At 33.2% G+C, this 26679-nt stretch overlaps 1 protein-coding gene across 2 annotated transcripts in view; it reads right to left on the minus strand.

Moving 5' to 3' along the window:
• Window positions 1-26679, minus strand: part of LOC111507564 (homeobox protein PKNOX2) — a 146723-nt gene that overhangs the window by 53543 nt on the left and 66501 nt on the right. For both annotated transcript variants that reach the window (XM_074170680.1, XM_074170679.1), the window contains one exon: window positions 12729-12878. In XM_074170680.1, coding sequence (XP_074026781.1) covers window positions 12729-12868 — 140 coding nt within the window. In that variant the 5' untranslated portion in view covers window positions 12869-12878. The remainder of the gene's footprint in view (window positions 1-12728; window positions 12879-26679) is intronic.

Below are 26679 nucleotides of genomic sequence, written 5' to 3' on the forward strand. Positions count from 1 at the left end.
ACACAAACAAACATCTCAACGTGTTAGCACCTCCAGAAGTAAACAACGAAGTAAACAACGCTCCTAATGAATCACAATGGTATAATTCAAATCCAGCTGATGCAGTTCCTGATACTGATTTCACGGTGGTTAGGCACAGAGCAAGTAAGAGAAGGCATCTAAGAAAATTAGGCACAGACGACTCACAAGTTAGAGAAGATAACAACTTTGGGAAAGCAGAGAGAAGAGTATGGCTATACATTCACAGGGTCAAAGGGTCCGCGAAAGAAGAAGATATCATTAATTATTTGAAAGAAAAACATAATCTTGATGAACACCGCACCAGTAACCGCACCACCGTCAAAAAAAAGATGAAATGTGTAAACCTGAATTCTGGCTCAGGAACGTTGGCATAAAACGGTTTGACTTTCAAAAACACAGAGTTCCTCCAGCAGCACGGGGGAACTTTCTTATAAATGGCTCAAAGCGTCCAGAAGGAAAGCTTGAGAAAGATCCTTCAACAAAAACTGCATTGCCAGCAGTCGATAGCTTTAACATAGCATATCAAAATGTAAGGGTATTAAACACAAAAATGACAGAGTTCCTAAATTCTGTACATCTCAGTATGGATGATTATGATGCTATTACCATCACTGAAACATGGCTACATAACGACATCCATGAAATATTTCCCGATTTCATAGTTTACAAGAACAGGAACCATGACAGCCCTGAAGTAGAGAAAACCAGAGGCGGAGGAGTTCTTCTGGCCGTAAGAGACCTACACATATAAAGGCAACCTCATTGACTTAGATTTTAGTGATCCTGACATTGATATTATTTGTGCAAAGGTGTACACAAACGATTTTAATTTTATTTATACAGTGTCACCATTAAAGTGCGCACCATATGGGAAACTTTTTTTTCGAAAAGTTTCAATGAAGTTTAACTTCGGCACTTGTTTGTGCTTTAAATTTAACTTAAAATGATGCGGCCAACTGCGACCCACTGACGTTCAATGTTTGTTGAATTCAACTTTTTTTTTGAAAAAAATTGAAAAAGTGTATTTTTAGATCGAATTTAACAAAAAGTTACTTGAAGAAGTTGTGTCTACGGCAATTTTATATCCATATGCCAAATTTTATGCAACTAGGATAAAGTTAACGTTTTGCTTATTTTTGACAGATATCCCATTTATTTCAAAAAACAAGTTCGGTTAATTGTCATCAATTCATGTATACATAACAAACTCATCATGGAGTTTAACTTTTCTGATACATTTTTACTTATACGGACATTTTTAGAGAGAAATTAAAAATTTGCTATAAAAATTTTAACATGACTGGTGCAAAGTTTCATCATGGACACTTACTAGACTTAGTAATCTCGAGCAAAAGTTGCAAAGTAACAAAAAATGAGCTTTGTTTTGTGATGGAGGATAGGCATCATCCGTCGCTCTGTATTGAGGTGTTACTTGAGTATTTAAAAACCAATAATTTGCTATAAATTTGCTATAATTTGCAATAAACTGCTAATAATTTAGTATAATTTCAACTTCAGAAGGGCGAATACTGAGCTCATGTACGGTGAGTTTCTTCAACAGTAAAATTAATGAATTTTTCAATATTATTTGTATTCCCAAATGTAAGAAAAATAAAAAGTACCCCCCATGGTTCAACAGACAAATAATAAAAGATATCAAAGTAAAAAACAAACTAAGGTTAAAATGTAGACAAAACAGTAGCCATGAATTAGCACAGAAATTTTGCGATTTGAGAAGGAAATTTGAAAATGACATCAATACATCTCACACATTATATCTAAGCAAGGTTCAGCAGGAAATTAGTAGTGATTCTAGATCATTCTGGCAGTATGTAAGCAGCACAGGTATACCAGGTAAAATGCACTTGAACAATATTGAATATTCCAATAGCATTGATATTTCTAATGCCTTTGCAAAACATTTCAGTTCAGTTGTCGACCTTCTTGTTATATCCATTGAAAACTATCTTTAACCTGCCCTTTTGTCACCTTCCAAAAAGGTGACAAAACCGATATTATCAATTACAAGCCGGTGGTAGTTTTATCGGCACCAGCCAAATTTTTCGAGACTGTCATTGTCAAGCATCTCTAGATGCTTAGTTTCTCCTAAAATATTAGATTAGTTTAGTTTCTCCTAAAATATCACAGTTCCAACATGGCTTCATGAAAAAAAGATCCACTGTTAGTAATCTCAGCAATGTTACCCAATTAATAGCTGAAAACTTGGATAGTCGTGCTCAAGTGGACATAATATACACCGACTTTGCTAAAGCTTTTGTCTCCCATCCAATTCTTCTAAGAACCCTAGAATATGACTTTGTTTTTCATCCCAACCTGATAAAAATTTTCAGTTCATATCTATCTAATCGAAAACAAAGTGTGATAGTGTAAGGGCATAAGTCCAGTACATTTATTGCATCGTCTGGAGTTCCCCAGGGTTCCAACTTAGGTCCTTTGTTATTTATTTTATTTATCAATAGTCTTGTAAAAAATATCACATCATCTTGCTACTTGTTGTTTGCAGATGACTTAAAAATTTTTAGAAGAATTTCAACGGTTGAAAATTGTGTACATCTACAAAATGATATAAATAACATCGTTGAATGGCCAAAAATGAACAAATTGTTATTCAACGGAAAAAGTCAGTATAACGTACAGCTACGAGATGGACGGCATAAAACTCAACAGAACTCGAGAAGTAACAGACCTTGGTGTTACTTTTGATTTTGAATATCATTTAAATCTCATATTATGCTGAATATAACAAACAAGGCCTCAAAGATGTATGGGTTTGTAGTTCGCAACTCTAGGCAATTCAACAATATTACCTGCATCAAATATTTGTATAATATCACTCTTATCAGAAGCATTTCGGAATATGCGTCCATTATCTTGTGTCCTCAATATAATTGTCACAAGTATAGCATTGAAAGAGTTCAAAAGAAGTTCCTGAGATATCTTCACTTCAAAGAAACAAGTAACTATAACCTTGATATATCCAAGTAGTGCTACTTGAAAATTACAACATACAAACCCTCGAGAAAAGAAGAGTGTTTGCATACTTAACATACTTGTACAAGATGATACACGGTGAAGTGGATGATCCCTGTCTTCTATCAAAAATCAATTTCAATGTACCTGCTTATGAAACTAGATCGTTTCGCACATTTTATATTGAATCCGCAAGGATAAATTATTATCAAAATGCCTCATTAAATGCTATGTGCAATGCCTATAATAATGCATATAATAATAATGCCAAAATCTTACTAGTTTTAGAAATAGGTTGTATGGAATTGTATAACTCTTGTTCAATATTTTTTTTACATAACTTTTTTGTAATTTTGTTATATGTAAAAATCTATTTATGATATTTACCTTTCCTACTCTGTAACTGGGTCATGGTCTGTAGAGTTTGTAAACTAGTAAAATAAAAAAAAAGAAATAAATAATTTAAGACTAGTAGATAAGGCAATATTGTGAAATTAATTCAAGACACTCAAGACGCCGGTACTTAGAAGAGGTATCTATTGTATAAAAAAGGATAACATTGTAAGTATATATTTTTAATTTAATCTTCCTCTTGAAGATGATCATTTGGTGATTGAAACACGGGTCGAGGTGTTAAAATAACGGTTTGAGGTTGGGAAAATACTCCAGTAATATTCATTACTACACCAATGGTTCCTAACAGTGCATCACAAGTACAAACTTGTATAGGATACAATAAATTTTTATGTTAAACGGTTTCATTGAAAAAAAGATGATAATGATGGAGATAATGTAATAAAACTGAAAAATTATTCTGAAGATCCTAGGTAGCAGTCATCACACCACTCTTCATAACAATCTAGGGTATTGATCAGATAAAAATAATAATAAAATTGTTGGGCGTAGCGTAACCTGAGTAAATATGTTAATATATAAATATCTGATCAATACCGTAGATTGCTGCGGAGAGTGGTGTGATGACTGCTATCTAGGACCTTTCGAATTATTTTTTAGTACATTATCTACACCATTATCTTTTTTTTTTTTTTTTCAATAAAACCGTTTAACATAAATTTATTTTGACTTATTTTATTTTCAAGTTTCTTGTTTCTAATTCTGTTACTCAATTCTTCTCATTGTGGATAGTTCATTAAGTGCCTCAGTATTACAAGGTAATATGTAATGTAATTTGCTTCTTTTTCATACTGCACTACTATAGTACTAGTCAAGCCCTGTCATTTGATACCCATATTCAGGTAGTTGTGAAACAATATGTATTCCGCCATTTTGTATCTGCAGCTATCTTGGATTTACAATGATACAGAATTTATTAAATTGTATTGTCACCAAAATTTGATGTGTGAACCAAATATCAGATCAATCTGTTAACAGGAAGGGAATCAAACTTCAGTTACTGAATTTGACCCAAACAAATAAATAAACAGACAGGGCTAGCTAAATAAAACCGTTTAATAAGAGGCACTTTCGACGAAATTACCACAGGCTCATTCGACACTACAAAAAATGAATGTAAAATACAGGGTGTAATTGAATAAGTGTAAAACATTTAAGGAGGTGATTCCTTATCGAAAAAAAGAAGATACGATCTTTCATATAAAGAAACTTCATTGGAGCATCCCTTGTTACGATACAGCCCCTTAAAGGGGGTACATAAAATTTGTATAACAAATTTTTTTCACAAGCACAGAAAAAGTTACAATATTGAAATTAACCTGACGATTTGTACTACCAAAAAGACACTTAGCCAGTAATTTACTTGGTTTACCCCATGGTTTTAAGGGGTGGAAAACGCAACCCCTAAAATTTATTTCCAATGTAACTTTTTGTCTTATTATTTGTTTACCATTTAAAATTTTATTTCCGATGGCCTGTTTCATTCTAAACAAAAAATGTCTCTTGGGTTTTTTGCCCAAAATAAATCAGTTCGCAGCAAAAAATTATTTTACGAACAACTACAGAGATACATCGTCATAAATGTGAATTGGATGTATTGTTATTTTGTAGTTAGTACCTGCATTAAATGATTTGGTAAATTTTCGTTATGTGGACACCCGGCGATTTTGAAAAAATTTTTGACTGTACTTACGTATTTTGATGCGTAGATTACGAATCCGAAAGAAAAAAGCGGTGCTCTCCCTTATTTAAAAAGTTACGGTCCTTCAAAGTTCAGAAAAGGGCATTTTTTCAGCCTTCTTTTTCACTAAATAAACTATTTAAAAACACAAGCATTTATTCACTAGGTCACCTTTACACCTTATTCCTCCTTCGTCAACACTTTTCACTTCAATAATCAACATTTTTCTTATAAAAATGTTAAAAAATGTACGGAGCTGCTTTTTGGTTTTTAAGGTTAATGATATGGTTGATACGACTGATGTAGTCTATAATCCTATAGTAATTCAAATGTTTTTTGCCTTCATTCTTTAGATCGTAAATTGGTTTTTGGTGGTGTATTACGAATTTGAAATAGTAGGCGTCGGCAAATACCAACCGCTTTTTTCTGAAATGTCACTAGTAACTAACCTAAAAATAGAATAATGTCACCAGGAAAACATTCGTTTTTAAATTAAGTTTTTTATAAGAAAAATGTTGATTATTGAAGTGAAAAGTGTTAAAGGAGGAATAAGGTGTAAAGGTGACCTAGTGAATAAATGCTTGTGTTTTTAAATAGTTTATTTAGTGAAAAAGAAGGCTGAAAAGTTGATCTTTTCTGAACTTTAAAGGGCCGTAACTTTTTAAATAAGGGAGAGCGCCGCTTTTATCTTTCGGATTCGTAATCTACGCATCAAAATACGTAAGTACAGTCAAAAATTTTTTCAAAATCGCCGAGTGTCCACATAACGAACATTTACCAATGATTTAAAGTGTAATAAACAAAATTATTTTATTAATAACAAAACACACAACATGTAGAAATCATAGTAAATGTTCAATATGTCGGCGCATTGAGCCACGTATTCGCTCAAATATTCCTGGAGTCTGATTACCCTGCACGCATCGATGATGCGGTTTCTCAAGTCCTCTACATCGCGAACAGGAGTACGATAAACTAAATGCTGTAAATGGCCCCAAATAGAGAAATCGAGAGGATTGAGAACCGGGAATCGAGCGGGCCAGTTCTGTGGTCTTCCTCGATCATCCACCGATTTGCATATGTTTCAGTTAAATGCTGACGTGCTACTTGACTGAAATGGGCGGGAGCCCCATCATGCATAAAAAACATATCCCTTCTGATACCCAAAGGAACTTCCTCCAGCAGTAGTGGATGCACTTCTCTTAAAAATTGAACGTATGCCTCACCATTTAATCGAGGAGGTAGAAAATGAGGCCCAATTAAATCATCCCCACTCGTTGAGAGAAAACTGTTCTTGATGGTTAGTTTCGACAATAGCGTGAGGGTTTTCATCAGCTCATATGTGGTAATTATGAACATTAATAATCTTGTCCCGAGAAAAACTACATTCGTCTGTGAATTATATCGTCTTCAGAAAGTCACATTTGTTTCTGATTATTTCCAGCATCCAATTGCAAAATTCAAGACGGTTCGGAAAATCTTGCGGTAACAGTGCCTGTACTCGTTGCAGATGGTAAGGGTATAAGAGTTGTTCCTTTAAAATTCGAAATACCGTCATATGATCAACATTTAGCTGGAAAGCAATCTTTATAGCACTGGTAGTAGTTTGTTCTTAAATCAAATTAAGTACTCCTTCCTCAAGCTGTGGTGTTCGTACTTCTCGATGGCGACCACAATCTTGCGTTATTTTGTAGAATGAACCATATTCTCGTAATCGTAATGAATTCGAGCAAATATTCTGTGTGAAGGATGCTGCTGTTGAGGATACATTTCAGCATATTTTCTAGAAGCTTCTAACCCATTCCCCTGCGACAGACCGTAAACGTAATGCATATCAGCCATTTCATCATTTGTGTATGCCATCTCAATAACAAGTGAATTATTAAAGTAACAAATTAAGAACGGAACAACAACACACAATTAGTATTAATTCAATTTCTAAAATTCACAAACTGACAGCGACATACCAATTTAATTGTCACTATCGCTAATAGCGACCTACTAGATAAATTAGTTTCGTATTTTCGCATTTATGACGATTGTAGATGTATCTCTGCAGTTGTTCCTAAAATAATTTTTTGTTGCGAACTGGTTTATTTTGGGCAAAAAATCCAAGAGACATTTTTTATTGAGAATGAAACAGGCTCTCGGAAATACATTTTTAAATGTTAAAATAAATTTTAGGGGTTGCTTTTTCGACCCCTTACAACCATGACGTAAACCAAATAAATTTCTGGCTAAGTGTCTTTTTAGTAGTACAAAACGTCAGGTTAATTTCAATATTGTAACTTTTTAGTGCTTGTGAAAAAAATTTGTTATACACATTTTATGTACCCCCTTTAAGGGGCTGTATCTTAACAAGGGATGCTCCAATGAAATTTCTTTATATGAAAGATCCTATCTTTTTTTCAATGAGGAATCACCCCCTAAAATGTTTTACACTTATTTAGTTACACTTACAAGAAGTATACTTCTTTATTCCCAAAAAGTGAATAATTAACATACTCTAGGATAATTTGGAATGAGTTTCGAATAAAAATTTTTGTCGAATTATGTTCGTTGAAAGTATGATATCTATTGTTCATTCAAAGGTGTTCAAAAAGATAATCAAACCGTTAATAACCTAGTAACTGCTTTTCTCATCCAAAAGTAAACCAATTTTGGCTAAATAATTTAAAAAACTATAAGCCGAGGTATCACAAGATTCCTCTTTTCTAAAGTGAAAGGGTTATATTTTCAGGAGAGGTTAATTTTTCATGAACCAGTTATCCGTCGTGATGTTCCGTCCCGAATTATGAATTGGCTGGCTTAGTCTGTCAACAATGGACTGCCCTGAATTCTCTACGAAAAATTGCTCCTCTGGTTGACGTCCAACATATACTTCCATGTTGGCCGTATAAAACATTTTTGCGTCACATGAAGCAAATATTTTTATACCGTATTTATTCGGCTTACTCGGTATGTATTGACGAAACGAGCACTTTCCTCTGAAGGCTTCCAATTTTTCGTCAATGGTAGTGAACGCAGATAAATTATATCCATCTTTACAATTTTTCACAAACATGTCAAAAAATTAACGTATAGCTGCTAGTTTATCAAAACGCTTGCTTTCTTCACGACAGTCCTTGTCATCAAGTCTGAGACATCTTAGAAGGAACTTGGAACGTTTGATTGACATTGTTAGTCTGAAAATCTCAATGCCCTTAGATGATTTGCTTTGTATGTTCCAGAAATATATAAGAGTCCGATGAGAGCTCGAATTTCATTTATATTAGTAGGTCTAAGATCTCCCTGTCGAGTGTAGGAATCAGAAAGGAGTTCGATGTATTTGTTTGTATATTCTACAATAATCTGCAGCATTTCAGCATTGAAAAAAAAAATTATAAATTTCTATAGCAGTCTTCAGTTCTCTAGTAGCTCGCTTTGGTCCTGGTAATTGTTTCAATAAATTGGCGCGCTTTGTTCTTTTTCGTTTATTAGAACACGGCAACCCATTCCACCTCGTGCCATCTTTTCCTGTATAGACTGGTTCACTCCTTCTTTCATCTTCTTGTCCTGATACTTCTACCGAGCTGAAGGTGTCTCCTTCATCTATCTCTTGTTCGGTATCACTATCGCTTCTTTCTTCCACATGATCAATTTCGTTGAGGTCCACCTCATCGTCTAATTCTTCCTCTTCATTTTCATTGTCTGAGAGGCATTCAAGCATCATCCTTTCGAGGATCTCCTGCTCGCGTTCATAATTATAGGACATTGTATCTGAAACAAAGTGTAGATTGTAAAAAGAAACCTAATGAGGCGCGCGCGGAATGACGTTCCGCTAATATTTTATTTTTCACTTACGCTATTAGAAAATTATTTTGATAATAATGAGAAACATAGAGAAGTATAAATAGATCTATTTACCTATAAACAACTGATTTAAACTTACCTTTTCATACACAAGGTAATAAAACAAAAAAATTACGTGCAAGGGCGCGCGCGAATTCACATTCCACAAGGACCTATCTTATTCACGTGTTATTGCTTTGAGCTGTCGCGGCGAACTAGATAGTGATGGGCTAATTCGAATTAAAAATAATCGATAATTCGATTATCATAATAATTCGAGATATCGAATCGATTATCACAATAATTCGAATTAATTTTTATATTATTCGCAATCACAGATCACACGTTTGACACTAACGGCGGCTGACGTAAAAATGACAGTAATTTTTAAAGCGGTTATGTTTGCAAGTACGAATTGTTAAATGGTATTAGAACTGCAACTACTTTGGTTATTTGTCATATATATAATTCAACCACTGATAGTTCCAGAGCTAATCGAGGATGGATAAAGAAATATATGAATAATAACACAACACAACAAAGTTTTTGTTTCGGGGTTGAAATTAGATGATTTTAATGTATTTCCACGTGTTAAAACCGAAAGTGACCATAAAAATTATATATTAGCTATTGTTTTCAAGATATAGTATCATTATATTATATATATGTATATTGAGTTTTCAACAAATGAAATATTTCATCACCAACAGTTGGTACACATGTTTGTTTACATAACACCCCTTTCATCAGCTTTTCTTAAGTAGTAAACATAACCTATGTGAGTTTGTCAATTGTACGCACGTGGTTGCTATTGAAATTATCGTGTGAAGTTGATTTTTAAATTAATTTAAGTGCTGATCTGAAATGCTTCGAAAGTGTGTGAATTCTGTCGATAGCTTTTGCTATATATGTGGTGAAATAACATTTAAGGCTCAGAAACGTAAAATGACACCTATCGTTAAGACAGCCTATGAACATTATTTTGGTGTGAAAGTTGGGGACCAAGATAAATCATGGGCTCCTCATATATGTTGTAATTCTTGTTCCGTCATATTGCGAGAGTGGCTGAAAAATAAAAACCGGGCAATGGCTTTTGCAGTACCTATGGTTTGGCGTGAGCCTACCAATCATACAGACGACTGTTATTTCTGCTTAACTCCTCCCATTAAGCAAGGTTTATCTATGAAGAAAAGAGGAACGGTTAAATACCCTAATCTCCCATCTGCTCTTCGGCCTGTACCACACTCAGACAATTTGCCAGTCCCTTCTCCACCCCAAAACTATGAGGAAGGTGGTGAAAACTGTTTAGAAGGAGCAACCCATCCTTCTACATCAAATGACCCTGATTTTGAGGTAAGCGATAGGTCTAGTGATCCGCACAGAATTAGTCAAGCAGAGTTGAGTGACCTTATAAGAGATCTTCGCTTGTCTAAGGAAAAGACTGAGCTGTTAGGGTCAAGACTACAACAGTGGAATCTTCTAAAACATGATGTGAAAATATCTCAGTACAGACAGCGTCAAAAAGATTTGCTTCCTTTTTTTGAGAAAAAAGAAAACCTCGTAGTTTGTTCTGATGTTAATGGTTTGATGGACTGCTTGAATTTGGATCACACTCCATCTGAATGGAGACTGTTTATAGACTCTTCAAAACTAAGCTTAAAAGCTGTACTTCTGCATAATGGAAATCAGCTACCCTCTATTCCTATAGGTCATGCAGTTCACATGAAGGAAACGTATATAAATATGAAAACACTTCTCCAATCAATCAAATATGAACAACACAAGTGGCACATCTGTGGTGATCTGAAAGTCATTGCTATACTCCTAGGAATGCAATTAGGGTTCACCAAGTACTGTTGTTTTTTGTGTCTGTGGGACAGTCGGGATAGAAAATCTCACTATAAAAAAATGAACTGGCCTACACGAGACCTAAACCCTAATGAGAAAAATGTAGTTTACGAGCCTCTTGTAGATCCTAAGGATGTTCTCCTTCCCCCATTACATATTAAGTTGGGACTAATGAAAAACTTTGTGAAGGCCATGGACCAGAAAGGACAAGCTTTTAAGTACTTGAGAGCAAAGGTTGAGTGATGCTAAAGTCAAGGAAGGCATCTTTATTGGGCCTCAAATCCGTGAAATCGTAAATGATCCTGCTTTTGACATGATTTTAACAGGAAATGAAAAAAGAGCCTGGGAAGCCTTTAAGGGGGTTGTACATGGGTTTTTAGGTAACAAAAGAGATGATAACTTCACAGCATTGGTTAAAGAGCTTCTTCAAGCTTACCACCAACTTGGATGCAACATGTCCTTAAAAATTCATTTTCTTCACTCTCATCTTAATTTCTTCCCACAAAACTGTGGAGCTGTGAGTGACGAACATGGAGAAAGATTCCACCAAGACATTGCCTTAATGGAACAGAGATATCAGGGCCGTTGGAATGAAGCAATGCTTGCAGACTACTGCTGGTCTGTGTGTAGGGATGCTCCAGAAGTGTTTTATAAAAGACAAGCTAAACGACAGCGATCTTACAATGAATCGGATGGACTTAATTGAAATTTGGTGGTACAAACTTCTTTTATTTGTCAAAACACTAAGAATAATGTTTTTTTTTTATTAATTTTGTACTTAAAATATTCTAAAAGAAACATAACAATATTGTTTTATGTACTTTCACTTTTCACGTATAGTATAACTACTCTTTAAGATTAAGTACTGTGTATCTCAAAAACCAGAGCTAATAAAAATTTTTCATTGTTCACCCCAAAATTAGTAGAAATTGACTAATTTAGTGTAGGAAACATTCAAAAAATATTTTTTTGTTGTGTTGTGTAATTCAGGAAGGATGAACAGGGTCGGCATTAAGATATTTTCAAAAATATTGAAATTGAACTTCAATAAAAAGTTCAAACATAAAACAGAATGAAAAGAATCAACAATAGATTAACAAATAAAACTTATCAAATTAAATAAATTCTCAATATAAAAATAAAATTAAACATTCTAAGGCAGTTAAAATCACATCAAAATCACAGTTTAATATAATGGTACACTTCATATACTATTTAAAAAAATAATTTCATCAAGATGTTTGGGAGTTTTCTTTGGACTCGGTCTCATTTTTTGATTGATATAAATTAAACGAATGTACGGCACGACTCGATACTTATTATATTACTCCGAACACTGACCGTATCTATAAATGCGTAAATTAACAATGTCTATTTAGTGATTCTCCTGCGCATTGCGAGTGATTTATAACTCGAATGATAATTCGATTATTCATACAATTCGATTACTAATAATTCGATTACCAAAATTTCGATTATGCCCATCACTAGTACTAGAGTCATATGTAATGAGTTGAAAAGCTAGAGGGAGCCAGGAAGCCTACTTGCCAAGTTTAACAAAAATACAAACGATAGTATGTGTGTGCGGACTGACATTCCGCGTGCGCCCACTGAAAGGTTAAAATGGTGCCTTTATTTATATGATTTAATATATAGTAATTGGGTAACTTTTTACATCCGTACTGTTCAATGAGAGTACAGCAATGAATTATCGGAAAGCTCGATATCTGAAAATCAAAATTTTTTATCTTCATGTAGATATAAGAAAACTCCCACTGCCTTTCGGGTAACTGAAGCTCTCAATTCATCAAAGACTTCGATATTAAACAATACCTGGTATCTCAATAAGAAGTGAAAGTTCCGATATTGTTCCGTTTCCCTTGGTGCCCCAAATAAGCAATAACTGAGCGAATAACCTTGATCAAAATAAATATTGACATACTTATAGACTGCTCTTTTATCCGCTTCAAACTGGGCTTGGTCAGCATCAGAAGGAGAATACGCCGCCGGCAGAGCCTGCTGCACGCCGGGGTCTCCAACTGGGGGTACACTCAGCATTGCACTTTGAACTCCACACTCCATTTCATTTTACCTGAAAATAAAAAGAAAGTTATTCCAAATTGCAGGAAACTTCAAAATATCTTTCAAAATCACGAAAGTGATAAATCACGAAGCGATAAATTCGCTAAGCATATTTCTCTCTGTTAGACTTTTTTTGTGTAGTTACACCGAACATGACAAAAGTAATTTGTAGCAGCAAACATGAGGTTGAAGGCGTGTATTGAATATGATGGTCGCCAGTTTAAATTTAACTTCCCATTTCTTACTTGTGATGCACTGTTTGGAACCTTTGGTGTAGTAATGAATCTTAATGGAGTTTTTTCCAACACCAAATCATTATTTTTAACACTTCGACACGTGTTTCGATCACCAAGTGATCATCTTCAAGAGGAAGATTAAACAGTTTAATCTTCTGGGAAAGAAAGTTTTTGGCTTTCTACCTCTCCATCTTGATACAAAAAAAATGTGAGAATCTTCCAAGGAAAGGAAGGAAGTAGTTTGAAAATGAGTAACTATATACATGGATGTGTAGATCATGCAAAGAAACAACTTTCAGACACAAACTGGAAGGAAGTCTTCCTGAAACAGCTACTTTCATATAAACATTTAATTCGAAACAAATACTTTTATATGAACACTGAATTATTCAGATCCAAACATTCCTCATGGAATAAAATCAGATATCATTCACAGGAGTTCTACTTTGAATGAATGGTAACAAATTGCACTTCCATGCAACACTATCATCCTCACTGGTAGACATCGATGTTTCGCCGTAAGACACTTGCCTTAAGGCTCTTCAGTACCAAATTGGATAACATTACAGAAAATACATACAATTCATTCATGAATCCCGATTTTTTATGTCACGGAATAAGTTTGATCTACTTATATCATCGATTATATTCCATAACGAATGTTTGGAATACAAACTGAGTAGAGAAAAGTATCTTCAGTATAATTCAGTGTTCATATAAAAGTATTTGTTTCGAAAGATTTTTTTTTTCTTTCGTATAATTCAATATTTATATGAAAGTAGCTGTTCAGGAGGGCTTTCTTCCAGTTTGTGTCTGAAAGTTGCTTCTTTGCATGATCTACACATCCATGTATAGAGTTACTTATTTTCAAATTACTTCCTTCCTTTCTTTGGAAGATTCCCGCATTAATCACTCCTTCAATTCAGTTCAATCTTCCTCTTGAAGATGATCACTTGGTGATCGAAACACATGTCAAGGTGTTAAAAATAACGATTTGGTACTGGGAAAAAACACCAGTAATATTCCCATTTCTTATTTTCATATTCCTTATAATCCATTTATTTTATTCTTTTGGTCACTAATATTCTCATTTGACCTTCTGTTAGTAATTGCCTCTACAGACCGTTTCTTTTATGAAGTGGTAACATATATTTTAAACCGTAACAGGTACGAAGAAGATTAAACGGGAAAAAAGGTAATTGTCATCGGGAACAATACAATGGTCGAAGAATATTTACGGGGACTCTCGCCCTTCTCGAGTAAACAAAAAATGCTGTTTTTCGTTTTTTTTCGAATGGAATTGTTATTTCGGAGAATATCGAGAAATAGAAGAGGAAAATGATATTGTATTCGAAGTGTATTATGACGATGTTATAATAAATATTCGATAAAACGTTTCATGTCAACATGGCCACCATCAACTTTTTTATTACAGATATTGATAAAGCGATAAATTCACAATCCAAGGGTATATCACATTTGATATTTTTATAGATTTTCATTTGAAATAACTACCATAATCAGTGTCAATTTTAAATTACGGTCCTGTAGTTACTTCTTTTGTAAATTGTTTCGATTTCTTCAAAATATAATTCAGACAACCCAATAAATTCGACAGGTAGGTACCTTAACACAATAAAAATTCGTACTTTTTCGTTTTGGAAATTTTTGTATTGCCGTAATCCTTCTTTCAAGGCTTACTTCTACCTAATCAATTATAATTCGTAATATTTTTATAGTTCTCAATAGTTCTCAAAATTCGATTGTTGTATAATTTGGTATGATCAAATAACATCTCAATTCATTTACCATCTTAAACGCGTAGTGTTTGCTTGGTTTCTATGGCAGGAAAAATGAATGCGTTGTTGATATCTGTTGAGAACGTTTATGAACATATCAAAGATGTATTCAAATGATAAAAGGACTTATATGCTATTTAGTTATGCAACATCAAATAGAAATTCTCTTTTGGCAAGGAATTGTATGTTTAAGCTGTAGCCGAATCGTCGTATTCCCAACATCCAAATGTTTAGATCAGAAAGAAATTTGAGGGATTCTGGTGCATTTGACAGAAATAAAACAATTCAGTGTGTGATTACTGGAAGTATGAGGAATAAAATAAGTGTAAGTAAAAATTTACACTGTGAAAACATGTTTTGTTTTTAAATTAGGGATATGCTAGTCAAGATCGACCACGAAATGGGGAGTTCTGTAAAATCCACCAGAACTATTTTGAAAAAGAACAAATATAAATGCTACGGGATATGCAAAGTTCATCACCTCAATGAAAGGGATTACGGAAGGGGAGTGCGATTTGCGATGTGGTTAAGACGTAGAAATAGGGAAGTTGGAAATATTTGTAAAAAAATAATGTGAACGGACGAATCGAAATTGAAATTGACATTTACCTACATAGAGAAATGAATTGCCAAGAATGGTTTGGAATGATCGGATATTGCTTTATCAATATCCATGGTGGCCATGTTGACACGAAACGTTTTTATTATTACATCGTCATAGTACCTTCGAACACAATAACATTTTTCTTTTCCATTTTTTTTATTTTCTCCGAAATAACAATTCCACTCGAAAAAAACAAAAAACAGCATTTTTGTTCTTTCCTGGATAACTCGACAAGGGCGAGAGTCCCCGTAAATTTTCTTCGACATTGTATTGTTCCCGATGACCATTACCTTTTTCATCATCATCCCGGTTAAAATCTCTTCATCAATTGAAAATTTGGTTACTTTGCATTCCCTGTCTAACCCTTTTGTGACGTGTGCTTTATTGTTTCTTATTCTAATTTGGTTTGCTATTACTTTAAGATTTTTCATAACTAGTCGTATATGACATCGTTATTTATGTATTTGCATGCGCATTTCATATTTTCTCCATGAATTATTTATTCTCTCACTATTTCTTTTACTTCTTTTTCTACCACCGTTTCTTTAAAATGTTTCCATATTGTCATAACTGATCATTCTCATTTACTTATTAGTCAGTGGGATATGCTTAAAGACAGGCAGTAAAGACATCTAAAGAAATGAACTTAAAATGTTCAAGCCCGTTTCGGATCTACCTACACAGTAGGTTGAATGGACTATCGACTATCAGAAAACAACTACTCCACTGGCTAATACCACGAAGGGCGTTGGATTATATCCGACAGGTGTCAGTGCAGGAATCTTCACAGAAAATTTCTTGCATATGCAATTGGCAATACAACTGAAAGAGTCGACCTTTAATTTTGGAATGGGCACACTGTTGTTAGGTAAGTCAACTTATCTTCATCAACACATATAATAAAAGTATAATTGATCGCTGTCTGTTTATCTGTGCGTTTGTACGGATTTTGACGTGGTTTTCACTTATGTATTGTATTAAGCTTCACTTTAGTGTATGATTTATTGAAATCGGCTCATAAATAAAAAAGTCATGTCAATTCAATGATTCACGTACTTATATTTTTTGCTTTTGCAAAATCTGGGAAAACCCAAAAAATGAAGTCCACGCGATGGAATTCAACAGCTAAACAAAAATATTAAAATGTTGGGTTAAACATCATTCATGAATTTTTTTAAATTTCAAGTGTAGAAGTTTATAATTCATTCTTATTTTTGTAGAAGTGTATATAGAATCTGAATAAATGTATTCACCTTTATTAATCGAAATACTCTGTTCATTTGAATATTATTGAAAATTTGTACATACATTCAGAATCGAATATGAAACATCTAACTGAGAGAATAATAATGATATGGATTTTGAAGATGAACTCTTTCCTCAATCTTTTCAACTTCCTCAAATACAAAACTGTGAAACTGCACAAGACAAAAAAAAGCATTATTGAATAACGTCATTAGCGATCCAACATTGCTTTATAAGAATCTGCATCTCAAGTTTGGTTTCGAGGGAAACAAATTATTACAAGCAACATCAGATTTGACCGAAATGTCTTTCTCAACTGTACGTCAAAAACAAACCTTATGAACGCAAGACGCGATGTGATACGAGATTACTAATACCTTTAGATGTTCATCTAATAAAATCATTGAAAAATCACTATATGACTGTTACAAAAGCAATGAGATTTCTACAACTGAAATCATAAGGAAGAAATTGAATACTTCCGGCCATAACGTGAGCTGATGTGACAAAACTCTTCAGAATTGGATAAAGAAACTAGAATTTAGATTTAAAATAATAAACAAACGTCAAGCAGTTATGGAAAGCAGAAGAATAGTGGGATTGCGCAACAAAAAATTAAATAAGACAAGAATAACGGCAAATTTTCTATTTGGACGAAACTTAGTATGACACTCACGACACAGTTACGAAAGGGTGGACTGATGGTTCGAGAATGTGTACGTCTAATATGCCTGCAAACAAACGATGGCGACTAATCATTGTGCGGTGCTGAGGAAGTAAAGGATGGGTTCCGAATTCTTTGAAATTATGTGGAAAAAAACTTGAGAACTGCAATGTCGACTATCATAAGAAGCTAATATTTTTGAGGAATGGTTTAAAAACACATTGATCCCAAATTTGGATGCGAATAGTGAAATAGTTCTTGACAACGCTTCCTATCATTCGCGACAGCTCATCAAAGTACCTAATAAAAATTCGAGAAAAGATGAAATGCAAAGTTTTTTATTGGATAACAATTTGTATTTCGAAGATTACTATACTAAAAACCGACTACTTGAAATTTCACAATCAAAAACACTTGAAAAAGTGTATTCCCTTGAGAGTATTGCTGAAAAGTATGGACACACCATACTGAGACTTCCCCCCTATTTTTGTGTTTTGAATCCCATCGAGTTGATTATGGGAAATTATCAGCAGAAAAGGATTGAAAAGGTAATTTTATTTGAAAAAGACCATATGGAGATTGGAAACTTCCATATTAATGGTGGAAATGCATTTATTATTCATTTAAATGACGACAGTTATAGTGAAACAAAGAATATGAAAGAGGAATTATCAGAAGCTTTCGAAGAAAGTTAGTGTTTTTGAAGCGATCGATTGTTTATATGAGTAAGTAGTATTCAGAAGTATTTTCAATTATCGCCCTGTTATTTGAATCCCTACTTTCCCACTCACCTATAAAAACGAAATATTTATTTTGGCCGCGGTGGTAGTGCGCCAGACTCACGATCGGAAGTCCGTGGGTTCGATTTCCGCCTCGACCAGATATTTTTCTAGAAAGAATTTGTCTGGTTGAAGCTGGAATGATTCTGCAACCGTGTTAGGAATCACACGTTAAAAGGTAAGACCTCGTTAGTCCTTTGCTCGCACAAGTATGATGTTTCGCCGTAAGACACTTGCCTTATCGGCTCTTCAGTACCAAATACGGATAACATTATAAGAAAAAACTCAATTCGTTCATAGGAATCTTGTGAATGATATCTGATTCGATTCCATCACGAATGTTTGGAATACAAACGGAATAGAGGAAAGTGTTTTTCGTATAATTCAGCGTTCACATAAAAGTATTTGTTTCGAAAGTAATTTTTTCGTGCAATTCAATGCTTATATGAAAAAGCTGTTTCGAAAGGGCTTTTTCTTTCAGTTTGTGGCTGAAAGCTACTTCTTTGCATGATCTACAAATCTTTGTATATAGTTGATTTTTTAAAAATTGATTGCTTCCTTCCTTCCTTTGTAAGATTCCCACATTTTTGCTATTAACAAGGAAAAGTAGAAAGCCAGAAAGAACCCTTCTTTCCCAAAAGTTATTATATTATATCACAATCGATATTAATTGTAACTATCTGTGAACGAGCCACTTTTCGAGTTCAGACTGACAAATCTCGTTGTACTATTGATACAGGATGGCAAAAATGTAATTGCATGCAGCTATTTCGGCAACTTTAAGCAAAGCTACATCATATTTAAAATAAGAAACTACAAATTGTATCCTTGAATTGTAGCCGAAAACTTTCATATTTTGTAAAATTAGGACAGAATTGTGAACTAATGAAATTCACCATGCAACATTGTCAACCACCTTCAAACGTATTGTTTTTAGATTATTTCGATGACGGCCCGCAAAAATTAACTTTTGACCAATTTGAATAACATCCCAAAAGTGAACAATTGCATTTCTGCCACCCTGTATAATAAATATTCGAGCATCGAGGACCAGAGCGCAAGGACGAAAAGGAAAACGAAAAACCTTGGGCAGACTGTGAGACGCCTGATGTGCAAATCTTAAATAAGAAAGATCCCGGGTCGTTTTTCAAAGATAAAAAACAGCTGGTCCAAGCAATATTTGGTTAAAATTAATAAAAGTACAAGCCGTCGGCGGTTGTTCGATTTTCCGGTCCCCACAGGAAACAGTGGCGTAGAGTGAATAACTTCGATCGTAATACTGCATCGAGGTTAATCTTTATGAACTTACACCGATTGTAATGAACTTTTTTGGAAGAAATTAAAATATTCAGGTTACATTAACAAAAAGTTATCAACACAACATCTCAATTATTCACCAATGAAAGTACTATGCAGTAGACCCTTAAGTAATGTCTATGCGACTTCAATTCAGACAAAAAATATGAACGACAGAAGGTAATATCTGTAGGATTATCGGCATTGAAAGTTAAGGATCAAACACTCCAATACCCTCCCTATTACAAATCTTAGTCCCTGACTACAATCGTTATGCCAATGTTGAATTGAGGTAAATTATAGGCTGTCATTAATGTACTAAGGAATTTTGCTCATTTGAAGTGATTTTTTTAGGCAAAACATATTCTTTATTTATGAAGCCTTCAAGCTTCACTTCCCGCCTGTCTCCAATTCTCTACTTGTTCATTTTATAACCATGGGTTCTGCTAGTTTTACTTAAGGGGCAGAATCAAATAGAAATCCCTAACTTGTTTGAAATTTTGAATTACCAATAATCATTAGCTCATTATGGGATCCTATTCCCGTCTCTAAACATTTTTTACTAATTTAAAAAAAATCAATGATTTAGCACTTTCATTATACTTCCGGAACATTTGACTACGTCGATTTTTCTTGAATAGAATACAAAAATGATAATCACTCTCAAATACGAAAAATATATTTATTTACAATACATTCGAGGGTTACCAAAGTAGCTAAGTCTTCTCGAACTTTTATAAAGAGCCATAATTTCTCATTTCGATCAACTGAAATTTACATGGTTTCATTACCTGACGAGAAATCACATTTCGTTTCACAATCAAAGCCAACTTGTTTTTCTGTCTCCCCCTTTCTTAAAATGTATTTTACACCAACCAGAGCCTAATTCCACAATACAAAGTAAAATTCTAAAATTTAGTCCATCGCACTTTTTATAAAATCAATCCACGGACAGTGTATTTATTTATTTATTTATTTGTATACAAACAAACCTACTGGTCTGATTACATGGATAAGCATTATGATGATTTTTATCGACATTTTTTTGGGTATTTGTTACCTTCAACAATCTGAAAAATATAAAAATTATAATGGAGAACTTTATTTATACAAGTGTAGAAGGGCAAATTTTTTAGTTTACCCGGATAATTTACTACGTTAAGAAAAGTATCGTATTATTTCTTAACAATTTTTTTGATAGGCAAAATTGTTAAATACGACAAGTTACTGATAAATAGAAGATTTTTCTTTGTAAAAAATACTTTGATTTTTACGCAGTAACTTATCGGGGTAAACTAAAAAGTTTGCCCTTTTACACTTGTATAAAGTTCTTCCTTATAATTTTTATATTTTTCAGATTGTGGAAGGTAACAAATACCCAAAAAAGGTCGATAAAAAATTGATTTGACTCCACAAAAAAACTACTTTCGTTGAACATTATGATGATAAATCAATAATTTGTTTGATTATAATGTTTCTAAATATATTTTGAGTTATTGACCAATCCTGATCAATGAGTGTGTTATAATAATTTGCTAGTCTACACATATTTGTAACTCAAGCAGTAAAGAAAGTAACGTTGGTGAATTAGTTTTATTATTAATAATTTTAAAGAAAAACATCAAAATTTTAAGCACTCTTTTATCTTCCAAAGATATAATTTGTATACACTTGTAACTTAAAAAAAAATTGAAATGCAACTGAGAGTGTGTTTTGAATCACCAGAAATACGACCTGACAACAAAATCGAAAACAAAAGTATTTCAAGCTTATTTCAAGGTTACAATTGATGGTAAACGTCACTCACTTCCATACTATTAGAAAATGCACTCTTAAAAAAACTAAAAACAGACGGGAACGTTAACTTGAATGACTAATTTGTTTACAATGTCAACCGAGTATAAAAATAAAAAAACAAAATTTCAATAATTGAAAAAACCTGTATTCACTAATATTCAACATAAACTGATTCAACCTGAAAACTTTTTGAGCCTCTGATGCTATCTTTTTTTGAACTTGTTTTTCGCGTGATTCAAATTTTGATCTAAAGATATACTTCGTGCGTCACATCTATCCTTTTACGGAATATTCTACTACAAAAATGATTTTTCGGCACCATTCGAAAATTTTGCTCTTTCAATTTTCTAAAACTTGTAAGAAACAGATTCATATTCGATTTTTGCCAGGAAGTTTCTTTTTCTCTTTGGGATACTTATAATACGAAATAATTTGTTTACCTGATTAAAATTAAACCAAAAAAATTTTTCTCTCTCTACTTCTCCATCAATACATAAAACTACACAAAGATGTGTAGATTGTGCACAGAACTTTCTTTCGGATAGAAACCGGAAGGAAAAATCCATCCAAAAAATATACTTCCGAATAACGGAAATCAACTCATTCAGTTGGTACACCAGACGTTTCAGATTTAGAAGCGATACACAATATACGAGGTTTGTTAAAAAATAAGGTAAATGTTCAAATTTCTCGGGCTACTTACATTCATTATTGATTCGGTCGTTACTTGATGAAGATCCATAGTAATTTCAAAAACTACACCTCACGATTTGATCTCCACAAACTTTATTTAAAAAAAAACTTGTTTCGCTAGCACAGTAGCTTTGTCAAGTGATTTGAATGAATTGAATGATTTCAAATCACTTGACAAAGCTACTCTGCTAGCGAAACATGTGATATATTTTTGAAATAAAATTTGTGGAGATCAAATCTTGAGGTGAATTTTTTTAAATTCAAAGTTTCAGCTGTTTATCATGTTCAGTTTGTTGTTGAGAGGCATAAAAGTGTTTTGCGTGTTCGGCGATTTGCATCAAATTTCGTGTGAAAAATGGAATTGAGTGCTCAAAAATAAATGTTGACAGTAGCATACGGTGATTGTACTCTGTGTCAAAGAAAATGTTTTTGTACCAGTCATTAAAAGTGACATTTTTAATGATTGTCAAGAGTATTGAAAGATAATGTTTACAAATTGCGTGTCAAAAATATTTTTACCACTAGTGTTAATAGTATTTTCAACATGATTTTTTTTGATCAAATAGCAATAAACAAAACATAATTATTCTATTTTCAAGGAACTTTTATTATGAACAATATAGATACAATTGAATTCTGTTACAAATCTAGTATATAGGTACATAAATTATATTATTATAATTTGTGAACATTAATTTGAAAAGTACAATTAGAACAACTGTTGATATTAATTCCTTTTGATGTTGAAGAGCTGAGTTGACAATTTCATGGGCATTAACATTTAATTCTTGAAGTAAAGAGGACGATGCTATAACACTGGTGCTAGCTGTTGGGATTATTCTTTCAGCAATAGCTTTTTTGTAAGAAATAGATTGATCGTTGTAACCATCAGCTACTGTTGTAGACTTCCATTATCCGTGCTTCTCAATATTCCTTATATTCTCTCCTGATTCAGCTAGCAAAGAAACAGTGACCTGTATTATGCCTTTGGTTCCGGGAGATTCAGAAATTCAGCAATAGTAGGGGGCATTTTCCCAAACGTGTTTATACCAAATGAGTTGGCACTGCATTTATAATTTGAGTAGTTCAGAAAAAAAAAACGTTGATGATTGATAACAGAAGGACATAATGCAACGTATTTATTAAAATAGTCAATTTTTTTTCCAATAATGCAAAAAGAACTACCTATTATCGTTTTTATATTTGGAATTAGAACAATCAATGAATTATCCATTAAACTAATGTCATCTATTAATAAATGGCATAGCTTTTCACGCCGGCAGGCTCCATTTGTTCCGGAAATAGTAGCAACTTTTATTATCAAATATTTTTCATCTGGCGCCTTATTTATAAACCTCAGGACTTGTTCAAACGTAAGAGTTTTTGACTTTTTGGGCCTATAACTTTCATTCTTCCGCTTTGAGAATGCTATTACCTAGAAATATTTGCTTGTATTAACACCATTTTATCATTGAAAACTTGCTCCACAAAGTTGACGAGTTCCATATTTTTTATTTCTCTTCTAGTAGGCTAAGAAGACGGTTTCGCTGGAATTTCCTTTGACGTTTTCAAGTCTATACCAACTAAAAAAATTAGAATATGCGATGTCGTACTGCTGAGCCGATTTTTCTGGTAACAATTCAATTGAAGCACTTTTTGCAGCCTCTTGATTATGGTCAGGAACACACAATTCATCACTACTGTTCTTCATTTTGCAAAACATGAAACCCCAGGAAGAACTTTAAATGTGATTTTAAATAAAACGCATTAGCTGTAAACAATACTGTTTTTTGGTAACCAGGTGATTCGGCGCCACTTGATATGGCCACTTCACAGCTAAAAACTTTTTCTGATATTTGTGTTAAAAGTAACGTTTTATTGTGTGAGTGAAATTTCACGATTTTTTTTACTAAAATAAATTCTTCAATCAAATTACTTCACATAGGCAAATAAGATCAGGATGGAAAAAATAAGCTCAATAGTCTAAGAGCTCGGATATATAATTTACGAGCAGTTAAGTGTATTACGTTGGCAAAAATAGTAATTCGGAAGAAGTTTTATAAGATAGAGATGTAGTTACACTTGATACATATAAATAATTCCAGGGACTGGATGTTAGAACTCTGATTGTTACTACAACGGATGTTATATGCCCGTGTAAATTTATTATTTTTCCAACTATAAAAATATAACCAACGCGCTCGAGAATTTCTGATATCAATTTTTTTTTACTAATCTGATCCTTCATCCCTCACAGGCGGCCTTATATATGAGGCTAATATTTGGTGGAGGTACTTAACCGGGTACAAGGTATCCCCCTGTATATTAATCTGCCGCGCTTTAGTGAATCCCGAAATCCCCGCTTGGGCTCCCCTATCATAATAAATACACTGTTTGCATATGTTGCGGTATTTCGGCCTAGAAAGGCTTGAGGAAACTATTACCAATTGATATAATTTCTTTAACCTATGCAATACCCCATATATATGTGTTGCTCAGCATACAAGTAAAGGTATGCACTATTTGCTTGGCAATAGAAGCATGATAATATAAAAACCAGTACCAAAAAACTTGAGTTCTATTAATGATTGCTTTCATAATACTCTATACATTTCAATTGGCGCTTTAGGTATCTAGTCAATTGGCAGCCGACTAACGGGTGGTGGTTGTCTTAATTATTACTGAAGGACAAGACATGAAACTATTTTATATCAAAGATAATACAAATACAAGAATTTGGTACACATACTAATACAAATACAATTAATACAAAATAGAAACAGATACCTGAACTAGGATCTTTGAAGTTGTTCATAAACATAACGGACAAAGAGGCATTGCATTTTTTTATCAATACTGTTTTACTATAAGTTTTATATATGAAGTCATTTTCCTGTTGCCCAAATGAATGTTTTTCATAATTGACCCATTATGGAATTGGTGACAAAATCTCAAGTATTGCTTGAATTTTGGCGAATTTTTTAGATGTTGGTGCTTCTTGTGACTATATGTATACGCTGAATACTCAGTTAATTAGATTTAAGGATATTGTTAGGGAAAACAATAGAAAAAAATAGGTTTCCAACGTTGAAGGTGTATGAAAAATGAACAGATTAACATTGGATTTTTTAATTTTCTTCCACTTTTTTTGATTTGGGAATCGGTTCGTTTTTTGAACACCCTGTATAAAAACAAGTATTTTTCATTATTGCAATATTTGTTAGTGAGCTATGTGTATTTTGATTGTATCACAAATAAATTGAACTAAAGTGAACGAAATGTATTTTTGGAATGTTATATTTACTAAAAAAAAAACTGCAACATATAAAATAAAAGTTGAAATATATACAAATATTAAATAAAAATATTTCCATGAGTAAAAAAATAACATTATTTTTCCAATAAATATATAACAGGTAAATTCATGCTGATTTGAAAGCAAAAACAGAGATGGTAGCATACATCTTGCAAATCATATAATATAAAAAATACAGCTCACAGTGATATTCTTTAGTTTTCGAGAGAGAGGAGTAAATAGTAATAGAGTAATAGTGGCTGGTTATGAATAAATGTGCTGTGACTTAGATGATTTAGATTTTGGTGAAGGTCTACTCAATGTACACATATTCAAGAGGCCCATGATGAAATTATACAGTGTAGATGTGAAAAATTCCCCCTTCTAACTTTGAAGGATCAATAAATGACAAGGTCGGACAAAGTAAAAAGGCATCATTTTTAATAAATAACAATTTTTTTATCATATTGTAATAAAAAAAATGTTACACAAGCATTCAAAGAAATATTAAAATCGACCCACTCCTTTGTAAAAATTATAAAAAACAAAAAATTAGATCAGAAACCTTCCCCGTCTAGTCACAAGTTATTTTGCAAAAGTCATTCGGTATCTCATTATTTACTATGGGTCACATAAACGTTATATTTAGGCACCAGCCGATAATTTAAAAATGTTTTGATGATTTTAAAGTATTATGTTTATTATATATTATAGAATATTAGAAAACAGATCAGATTTAGCGGTGCTAAATATGATGTTACTTCATATTGACAAATTCGATTTGAAAACTGTGACCAAAAAGTTGAAGTAAAGGCTTTTCAGGCTCATATCATAAATAGCTATTACAAGTGGTACAAGATTTTTACAGAAAGTCGAAAAGATGTGAATGACGAAGCTCGTCCTGGACGCCCCAGCACATCAACAACCGATGAAAATGTTGAGAAAGTGAAGAAAATCGTTACGGAGAATTGCTGAATCACTATCAGAGAAGTTGCTGAGGATGTCGGCATATCGGTTGGCTTATGCCTTGCAATTTTTTAGTAAATTTTAGTCATGAAGCGTGTGACAGAGAAGTTCGTTCCAAAAAAACGTTGCATGAGCATCGCTCAGAAATTGTTCAGTGAGGTCAATGGCGATTCAGATTTGCGTAAAAGGGTCATAACTGATAACGAATCATGTGTATACGTTTATGATATCAAAACCAAAGTCCAATAGTCCGAATGGAAAAGTCCAGGAAATGGAAAATTTTATTTATTAAAGTTGTTCAGCATTGAAAAATACTTCTAGATTTGAAGTCATGGCTATCTGAGTGGAGTTTAATTTTTTTACCCTTTTTTTGAATGGGGACTACGAAAAGAAAAATTTGCTAAAACGATAAATAGACAGCATCCTGTATACGACGT

The sequence above is a fragment of the Leptinotarsa decemlineata genome, unplaced genomic scaffold, assembly GCF_025532065.1.
Source record: "Leptinotarsa decemlineata unplaced genomic scaffold, Ldec_3_MD MMD2_P_RNA_scaffold_9, whole genome shotgun sequence".
NCBI classification, from domain to species: domain Eukaryota; kingdom Metazoa; phylum Arthropoda; class Insecta; order Coleoptera; family Chrysomelidae; genus Leptinotarsa; species Leptinotarsa decemlineata.